Here is a 9,800-nt window from a genome sequence, read left to right on the forward strand (position 1 = left end):
GAAGGACAGAAACAACATCCAGTGTTCAGGCTTCCCGCAGAAACCTGCTTGTGCCAATAGAATACAGGGGACATCACACTGAGCCAGTTTCCAGAGTCAGGAGTCAGGAAACTGGCAGCATCCACTTTCTGACTCTTGGAATACCTGCTCTTGGAAGTCCACCACCACTTAAGAAGCATGAGTCCCCTGAGACCACCAAACTGTGAGACGTCTAAGCTTTAAAATGAGATGCCATGTGGAGAGCGAGAGACCACGGAGCCCTGAAGCTCTAGCCACATGAGAGAACCATCCTAGAAGTGGATCCTCTAGCCCTCCCCCCTCAGTGGATGCCCATGGCTCACAGAGGAACCACCCAGCTAAGCCCTTCCCAACTTCCTGACCCCTAAGATCATGAGCAAAATAAAATGGCTATTTAGAGCCACTAAGATTGCTACACAGCAATGGGCCAGTGAGACATGCTGGGTGGCTTCCATGTGCCCCTCCAGAGCCACCCTTCATCTTGTCCTATCCCTCAGGGTCCCTGATCAGTGCATCAGTGGGCTCCACGTTGGGTCGAGCCACTGGGAACCCTTGCCAGAGAGTGGAGCGCATGGGACAGTGAAGAGAGGGCATTTCTTCCCCAGTCTCTCTGCAGTGTCTCCCCAGACTGTCTGCAGGGGCTGAGACAGCCCCTGCTGCAGCTCCTCCCAAGGTAGCTCTGGCTCCAGAACAATCCCCTTCTGAATTATTCTGGCATTTTTTCCCTCCCCCACCCTCCTAGGCCATTAGGACTAGCAGTGCTAATGGCCTTCCACACTGGCTTATGCCTTCTAAATATCCCAGTTTGAATGTGCCATATATTTTATTGCTGGAAAGAGCTTTGGGGTCTGTGGGAAGAAGGATTGGACTTTATAGCTGAGACCTTGGGTGGCAGGTGGGTAGCAGGAAGTAGAGCTCGTGATTTTAAAATCTTGGTAGAAGAGAAGTGTCCTGTCTGCAACCTTTGGTGGCCACCAAAAGACAGAATGACTTTTGTGATCTTTTCCCTGCCATGAGGACAGAGGGTAAAAATCCTTCTTGCCCCAATCATGTAGTTCAGAAATGCTCCTGAAATTTTCTTTCTTAAGTTAAATTCCAGATCAGAAAAAACGGGATGTGGTCTGAGAGTTTAAGAGCACCAGGCATGGATTTGAATCATGCTAAGAGGCTGGGGCACCCCACTCCAGTACTCTTGCCTGGAAAATCCCATGGATGGAGGAGCTTGGTAGGCTACAGTCAATGGGGTCGCGAAGAGTCGGACATGACTGAGCGACTTCACTTTCACTTTTCACTTTCATGCACTGGAGAAGGAAATGGCAGCCCACTCCAGTATTCTTGCCTGGAGAATCCCAGGGATGGGAGCCTGGTGGGCTGCTGCCTATGGGGTCACACAGAGTTGGACACGACTGACGTGACTTAGCAGCAGCAAGAGGCTGGTGAGCCAAGTGGGGAGGCGCATTGTTCAGAGGGAAAGTGGCCTGAGATCACCCCACCATCTGCTTCTCTCTCCTCCACCTCCAAGCAAGCCAGCCGTGTGTCTCTTACCAAGAATGGCCTCGTGAGGAAGTGTCAGATTGGGGTCTGCACATTTGAGGGTCTTGCTTAAGAGGGCACATTTTAGGTTCTTCTCTCTTTCAGCAAAATAGTGAGACTTCAGGTTTAATGGCTGGTGACCACTGAACATGAACTCTGCCCATGATTCCTCTGAGCTGGCGCATAGGCACTCCTGGTCACCCCCTTCCTTTCCCTGGCCTGAGTGGGATCCCTAGGAGCCCAAGCCCCACCATGACCTCCCAGAGAGGAGAGCCAAGAACTAAACTGGAGAACCGTCCATCCAGGGACACGTCCTAGGGGTGTGTGCTACTAGAGATCCTGGTTACCCTCTGATAAAAGTGGGGGGCTCATAATCTTCCCCCTGACGGACTGTATGGCAGAGAGGGGACATGGCTGGATGGAGCTTGGAGCCTGTCACTCCACCCTCTGAGCCTGGGACTTATCAGTACCCAGAGGAAGTCACATCTCCTGCAGGTGCATCAGGGCACAGAGCAGGTGCTCAGCCATGGGCAGCACTGTTATTATTCCCATGGATACAGATCTTCGGGGATGGAGGGGCTGCAAACCCTCTCATTCCCTGGAAACCCGGGAGGTGGACGGGGCCTGAGCCACTCACCTCGTCCATCTCTCAGGACAATCTCGCCCTCGCCCGATATCCAGCGGTAGCAGGGGAACTCGATGTAATCCCCACAAGGTGTCTTCACTGTGATGTACTTCAGGTACCAGTCGTCATGGAGCCAGTACTTGCGCTTCTCGATTTTGATCAGTTGGATGTCGCCCAGTTCTTCATCCACTGTCACATCGTAAGAATCAACCTGAGAAGAAGAAAAGGCAAATCAGACGGTCTGGGAGCCCCTGAGCCTTTGCATCATCCTCAGTTCATTTAGCAGAGATGTCTGCCCTTGGCATGGCTCTGTGCTGCTCCCTGGGTGACAGAGATGGCCAAGTCCCCCAACTCTGCCCCGAGGAGATGGAAGTGAATAAGTGAAAGTGCTGCTTGGAGGGAGACCTTCTGCTGTCTTCACAAGGCCCAGGGTGGAGAAGGTGGAGGCTCCAGGCAGGCATGCCCTCCTCCAGGCCAGGCTCAGTGAGGGCCTCTGCAGCTGACCCCACTCACAAGGGCAGCAGGCTGCTGGCCCTGCTACCCTCTAGGGCTGGATGAGGCAAACTGGCCCTTGCACACAGGGGCAACTGGCAAAGGGCTCGCTGAGCTGCTATCGATTCCACAGGCATTTTGGGAGGAGAGAGGGTTAGGACCTGTGTCTCAGATGCAGACAGTGAGACTCAGTCCCACTTCCACTGCTAACTGGCAGAGTTGGACTTCCAATCCAAGCCCTTCCATATGTCTCTCATTATCAGTGGGGCAAATAGCTGAGTGAAAATGAGGAGGCTCAGGTAAAACTGAAACCACACAGATTCAAGCTGTCCCGGGGCCTCTGCACATTCCCTGAGCCACAGTGATGCCAAGAAAATCAGACGAGTGGTTCCCACTACGTCGCAGGCATAGCGAGGGGCTGAGGCTGGCCTTGCTGCCCCAGGCCACGGGCAGCACTGCACCCCAGGCTGCTGCCAGGCTCCTGACCCCAGAAGACAAGCTGGCATGGTGGCAGCGCTGCTGGAGGCTCTCCTCTCCATATGTGTAGCTGGGAGAGAAGGATGGGGGCTCAAACACTGCATTGGGTGTTCTGAAGACCAGCAGGTTTGGGAAGCCCCAGACTCAATGCCATCTGAGGCACTTTCTAAGCCAGATTTCACCCATCTCTGAAGTTTTTCCTTGGTGGCAGAACTTAAAGAGTTCTCAGTGCAATAGTGAGATAAGTGGAGGGGACGGGTGTTCCTCATGGACAAGACCCTGTGCATCCCCATTTCCATCCTCGCCCTCCAAACGCCAGGACACCCCTGGGAGGACTTCTTAAGGAGAGTGGGAAGTTGGATATTTTCAGCAAACCCTCTGGCTCCGAGCAGGCTCCGAGCACAGGGAGCTATTTGTGTGTCTTTGCTGCTGTGGATGCTAGACGCTTATGGTCAGAAAGCGGAAGCCTCTTGCCAGTTTCCTGCGGTCTGGGCCTTTCCTTTCCTTCCTCCCAGCTCCTCTAGTCATCCAGCCCCTCACTGGGACTCCTCTCCCAACCTGGGGCCTGCCACTTTCTCCCCAGAGATCAGCAGTCTGTAGTACAGACAGCCCCCTCCCTGCCCAAGGCCCCATGGGCCTGGGGGTCACCGTTCCCTGTGAACTTTTCTGAGATCCCTGCTCTCTCACGAGAAACACTGTGGGACAGGAGGGTTCTTTTGCCTGAAGGGTGGGGCATCAGGCAGAACAGATAAGCTGGCTCACCTGTCAGGGACCCAACACACGGGCTGGCTACTCTGTCGCCAGAAACTGTTTCTCACTGAGAACCCCACTGAGGCCAAGTGAGACCTGCAGGCATCTTGCTGCTGGCAGCACAGACCCAGCAGAGGGAAGTCAACATGTGGCGAAGTGTGGTGAATCCTGGGCCCCGGGTGGCGGCTCCAGGGGAAGTGGCTTTCCTGTGGCTCCTCAGGGGTGGGGGTGGGGGGCTGCAGGTGTCTGGAGGCTGATGCAGGAAGGCTGAGGTGAAGGGGGAGAGAACAGCCACTGTCAAGTAACAAGAGCCATGAGCCTCTGAGGTGAACATTCTCAGGGAAGTGGGATGGAGCCCTGGGAGCCTCTCCAGGGTGATTCTCAGACGGAGGGCCAGACGTCCAGCTTTGGGTAGGGACTGATAAAGAAGGGACAGAGTAGCTTCTTTGAGGGAAGGGAGAGCAAGGTCACCCTGTGCACGCCTATGTGCAGTCACAGGAGAATGGACCCTTCAGGTCCCCCGGCCCCAGTGGCCCCTACAGGTACCTGGTGGAAGGCCCTGGAGCTTCACCTGGGATGGAATCAGTGGACAGACTTACGGGGACTCAATATGCTATCTGACGGGGAGCAGGAAGGACAGGCCTGAAAGTCTGGTTGGTCTCCAGCTGGCCCTGGCTTTGGAGCAGTGCCCCAGGAGGTGAATGAGGGTCCGAGGAATTCAGTCCTCACTCAGGCTGTCTAGGGACAAAGTCCGGTGGCTGGGCACTGGCTTCTGAGGGAGTTACTGCTGGAGAGTCACAGAGGATAGAGGGGGCTTCTGGGAAGATCTCAGGGTCCTGTACATCAAGCAGAAAGTCAGGTCTTAGGAAGGAACAAAGAGCCAGAAGGTGTAATGGCCTTCCTTCTTCCTTTGCCTGGGCCAGTATGCTGGATAGATACTATGTTTGTTGACTCATTTGCCTTGACTCATTAACATCACATGTCCATTCTGCACATTCTACAGTGCCAACAGTGGATGGCATGATGCACAATAAATATAGTACATGTGCATGGCCGAGTGGATGATTATCTTATTTTATAGCTGGAAACTGAGGTTCAGAGAGGTCAGGCAGTTACCACACTAGTAAGTAACTGGTGGCCCCATGACTAGAACCCATAGCTGTGTGATGGCCCAATCTGGGTTCCTCTCAATTTTCCCGATGATCACATCAGGGGAAAAGCCTTGGCTTGGGAGCCAGGTGACCTGGCTTTGAGCCTGGGTTCAAGCCCTCCATGGAGTATGAAGGTGATGTGGAATGGGGTGGAGGACATGGAAAAGCTTCCTACGAGATGGCATTTGAGGCAGCTCTTAGGAGTTGGTAATATTTTGGAGGTGAGCTGAGTGGAGAAGGGGAATGAGCAGGGCACTCTGAATGTGGAGAAAGGAGGTGAGGAATTCACATGTGGGAGGAGGAGTCTGGTGCATGGAGTTCTTGGGGCAGAAGTGGTGGGTGCAGCAGTCAGGCACTGGACAGAGATGTGGAGGCAGGGAAACCTGATATTCACTAGTCTCCTTTCTCAGAAGGGCCAGCTTGCTGATTTCATCCAGTTGCTCTCAATTCAACATTGGCCACATAGCTCTAAGGCTTTGGAATATTTCAGCAAAGTATTAGTTGGTCAGTTTTTGTTTTGATCTTTATATCGGCATTTAAAGAAAGGTTCCATTTGTCTCTGCCCCAGATTCCTGCTACAGCAAGGACAGAGAACAGTCATGATGTGGTTCAGCCTGGACTGCCTATTGTGGAGGGGGCTAATGAGGGGCTGATGGGGAGTGGGAAGGGAGAGGAGGGGGCTGTGGAGCAGAGAGAGAGAGGGAGGTGATTAAGGGGTGGATAAGGGAGAGGCTAGGGCAGAAAGAGGGAGAAAAGGGGCAGTGGTTAGGGAGACTAAACAAGCAAAGAATTGGGGAGCTGCATGTGGGAATCTAGGAGACAGCAGAAGGGAGAAACTGGAGCAGAAAAGAAGACAAGAGATTCGGGGCATTGGGGAACTGTGAGGAAAATGGAGCAGAGGAAGGAAGAGAAGGAGGAAGAAGAGGCAGAATGTAGGGAATAGATGGCGCAGAGAGGGAAGGTGAAGGTTAGACTGAGGATCAGAAGGAAATGCTTTTTCTTCAGATTTCCCAGGCAAGAATACTGGAGGGGTTGCCGTTTCCTTCTCCAGGGGATCTTCCCCACCCTGGGGACTGAACCCGAGTCTCCTGCGTTCCAGGCAGATTCTTTACCATCTGAGCCACCAGGGAAGCTCTTATTCTTCAGTAATATAGTCTTTCTGGGAAGGCAGTATTCTAGAATATATTCTTCATGAACATATTGTAACAATATTCCCTGAAAATATTTAAGAAGCAAAGCTGTAAGATGTTCACACTTACTGACTACGTTCAAGGAGATATACTAAATATCACTCTATGACCTTTGCTTTGCTGCCAGGGAATGAAAAAGGCTCAGGTTAAGATTTCCCAGAAGTCTTCGGATCTGTGAAAGTCATCCCACCTGGACTTGAATTACTTTAAATGGACAGAGTCGAAGAAGCACCAATTTGCTAAATTTGCCTTGACAGGAGAATCTCACCTGTGAAGGACTCTGATTCCCACTCCAGTCCTGAATCACTCTGCAGAACTCTGATGAGAATAACCAGTGATTTGTGACTCAATTTATTGCTGGGGGAAAGAAGCAATCCTGTTCATTACAGGGACTGAATTTTGAGTGAGGGGAGTGGGGTGTTGACCTGACAATGACCTGGAAATGTCTGAATTGGTTGCCTCGAAAAAGTCTTTATTGTTGTTACTATTACTGTTATTATCTATGATGACTGTAACACTTTTTAGGTTAAATGGGATAGCATTATCTTCTACACAAGTATTTCCTCTAAGATTTCTCCCTCACCTTTACCACAAAGGGACAGATTGTCCTTAAAGAGACATTGGCTGGAGAATGAGGAAGTAGCTCTGGGCTGTGCAAGACCAAGTGTGGAGTAACTTTGCATCAACGGGAACTTTCTCAAAAGCTGATTTTTTTCAAAGAGCCTTTCGGAGACAGCAAGTCCCCTGCAGTGCCCTTCCTGAAGTGCCCCTTCTCCTAATGGAAATGTGATATGCAAATCTCTCCTGAAATTTGTTTCTGGGACTCTCACCGAGGTGTTTAATCACAATGTCATTTGGATGAATTGTCAGGGTGGGGAAATAATGAACAGAGGGATGCTTTCATCTCTCTTCCAATGACCCTGTTATGGTCACATCCTTATATCCCCTCTGAGAAGCCACACCCAGTGTCCCATGCCAAACAGCATGAGCACATCGATATGTGATATGCGTAGTGTATGAAGGAGAATGGACCCCCTGAAGACAGATTATAAAGATCAAGCAGTCTGTACCCCGTCCTCCTCGCATACGTGTTGGCGGAATCCACAATATAATCGAAATAAATGATGGTGCTTCAGAAACAGCCGAGGGCGTCATCACCCTGAATGGATGATTCATTAGCCCTCCTGCACCACCATCCTCTCAGCCAGCTCCCTGGTTGGGGAAGCCAAACAACAGGAGGTAGTTCTTATTCTCAATGCCTAACTCTTCCAGAAGGGTACTCTCTAGCCGCATAAGTATGCTGAACTTGGCTAAGTGTCAGTTGGGCTTATAGAGCGAGGTTCTGAGGCTCCTGGGTAGGAATCAAGCCCATTCTGAGTTTCCAGTCTGGAAAAGGAGTGGAGTATTACTGGCTGACTTCAGGCTCTGCACACCTAAAACATGCTTTGTAAATATTATCCAAGAAGTGTTAGGTTGAACCATATGAAATTGCCAGTTTTATTTGTCAAAAATAGTCAACTGTGAGTAATTCCTTTTGGTTCAACAAAATAATGAAGAGGTAAAAAGACAGCTTTATGAAATCTAAATCTTTACGGTCCAGTTGAGAAGTTGGGAGTGGCAGAAGGGAACAGGTATTTTCTGGGCACCTGTAGTGTGTTGGGACTACCAGCACATTTAATGAGCACTTAAGTCACGATCATGTAATAAACCCAGTGGACTGGACACCAAACACCTGTCAAGGACCAGTTGTGAGCACCTCTGTGCTCACAGAGAACGCTGCAGGCTAGAATTCACTCCCAGGTCGGCACTGGGAATCCACTTCTGAACGAAACCTCACTGCAGCGCTTGTTACCGCAGACTAGAGGTGCAGTCCACACGGGGTCCCTTTGCTGCCTGTACTCCCAAGGCGTCAGGGTCTCCGGTGAGGTGGGGAAAGGGGAAGGCTTCCTCCCTCTTCCTCTTCTGAACACTCACACCCCGGGGGGAAGTGTTCCCCGGTGTACGCTCTACTGGAAGCCAGTGAAGACCTCGAGGTTTGCAAAAGGCGAGAAGCCTCGGTCTCTTGTTCCTTCGCTCTGCCTCCCTCTGGGAACCTGGCCTGGGAATGTGAGCTGCCCAGGTGTGGAGGCATCAGCTAGTGCCACACTGAGCCACCGCCCGGGACTCCTAGACCAGCCGGAAGCCCACCCTTGCACTTTATGTCTGGGGAAACTGAGGCCCGAGATGGGGGCGGAGCGAGCTAGGGATCAGGCCCCGGTGGAACTCAGGTCTCTGGATCCCTTGCCCTACCCATTCTCCCCACTGCTGAGGTGCCATCTATGGAGTCCCAGGAAGTGGGCGCAAGTAATGGTCACAGCACTTGCCCAGTTAAGGATTCTCTTAGAGCCCCTCGCCCCCAAGCTCGGGTCCCCGCCACCCCGATGGGTCCTGGACGCGCGCGCACCCCGTCCCGCGGCCGCCCAGCCCGTCCCGGCCGCGCGCGCTCACCGCGCCGCGCTCGAAGTCGTTGTAGAAGGGCTTGTCCAGCAGGTGCTTCTCGCTGCAGCCCGCGGAGCCCACGAGGCTCAGGTAGATGTAGTCGTCGGTGCCTGCGAACCACTGGCTGCCGGTGGCCACGGTGACGGTGTAGGAGGGCATGGCAACGCGCAGCGGGGGCCGCGGGGCGCGGGCGCAGCCAGCACGGGGAGCCTCGGCACCTCTCCCGCCGAGCGCCACAGCTTCCTCCCTCCGGGCGCCCCGGGTCCCCGCCGCCCCGCGCCCCCCACTCCGCCCCCGCCCCGCCCCGGGCCCGCCCTCCTGCGGCTCTGGCCCCGCCGGCCTCGCCTAGGGCTCCGTGAGCGTCACCCCGGCCTGCACCTCACGTCCTCGACTTGGCGTCAGTTTTAGCAGTCAGGGAACTGGGGCCGCCCAGCTGTTCCCCCACCTCCCTCTCTCTGTCCCTCCGTTCACTCACTCAGTTTCTCCTTCTCTGTTTCCACTCTTCACCTTTCCCTCCTGCCTCGGCCTCCCTCAGTCCCGAGTTCCTGTGAGGCATTACGGCTGGGCTCCAGGGACCCCTAGAAAACCAGACATAGCCCCTGCCCTCACTGAGTCCCCGGGGGAGTGGGAAGCCGCGCGACCGAGGCAGTTCTGTGATTCTTGAGAGCAGGGGTGCTCTGGGAGTCTAGGGCGGGAAGAGGAGCCCACGTGGGGCATCAGGTAAGCTTTTCAGGGGTGACACCTGAGTAGGTACTTTGACACTTCCGTGGGCATTGGCTTCCTCCACGGCCTTGGTGGAAGGTCGCAATAGGCCGGGTGTAGGGGGGCCCAGAGGGGAGTCAGGTGCCAGCCAGGCTCAGGCCTAGAGATGGTCCGTGTGTAGTGGGAGGCAGGGCAGCCAGAGAGGGAGGGGAGGCCAGGACAGGAAAACTGGAATCCGGACACCTAGGAGGGTGTATGGAGGGGGCTAGCGCTCGGAAGGGTTGCAGAAACTTGGGGGCAGGGAGGCTGGGCGCGCAATAGGACTTGTTTGGAGATGGTTCGGGAGTGGAAGCATGGCCGGAAGTCTAGGGAAGATGATGTGGA

General features: G+C 53.7%; 1 protein-coding gene across 1 annotated transcript in view; it reads right to left on the reverse strand.

The window, feature by feature from the left end:
• Positions 1-9,072, reverse strand: part of ALOX5 (arachidonate 5-lipoxygenase) — a 41,676-nt gene extending 32,604 nt beyond the window's left edge. The window contains exons 1-2 of the mRNA XM_043924991.1: positions 8,724-9,072; positions 2,189-2,387 (exon numbers count right to left, since the gene is read on the reverse strand). Of these exons, the coding sequence (XP_043780926.1) occupies positions 2,189-2,387; positions 8,724-8,873 (349 nt within the window). The 5' untranslated portion in view covers positions 8,874-9,072. The remainder of the gene's footprint in view (positions 1-2,188; positions 2,388-8,723) is intronic.
• Between the last annotated feature and the right edge of the window lie 728 nt (positions 9,073-9,800).

Source organism: Cervus elaphus, chromosome 15, assembly GCF_910594005.1.
Source record: "Cervus elaphus chromosome 15, mCerEla1.1, whole genome shotgun sequence".
Taxonomy (NCBI): Eukaryota; Metazoa; Chordata; class Mammalia; order Artiodactyla; family Cervidae; genus Cervus; species Cervus elaphus.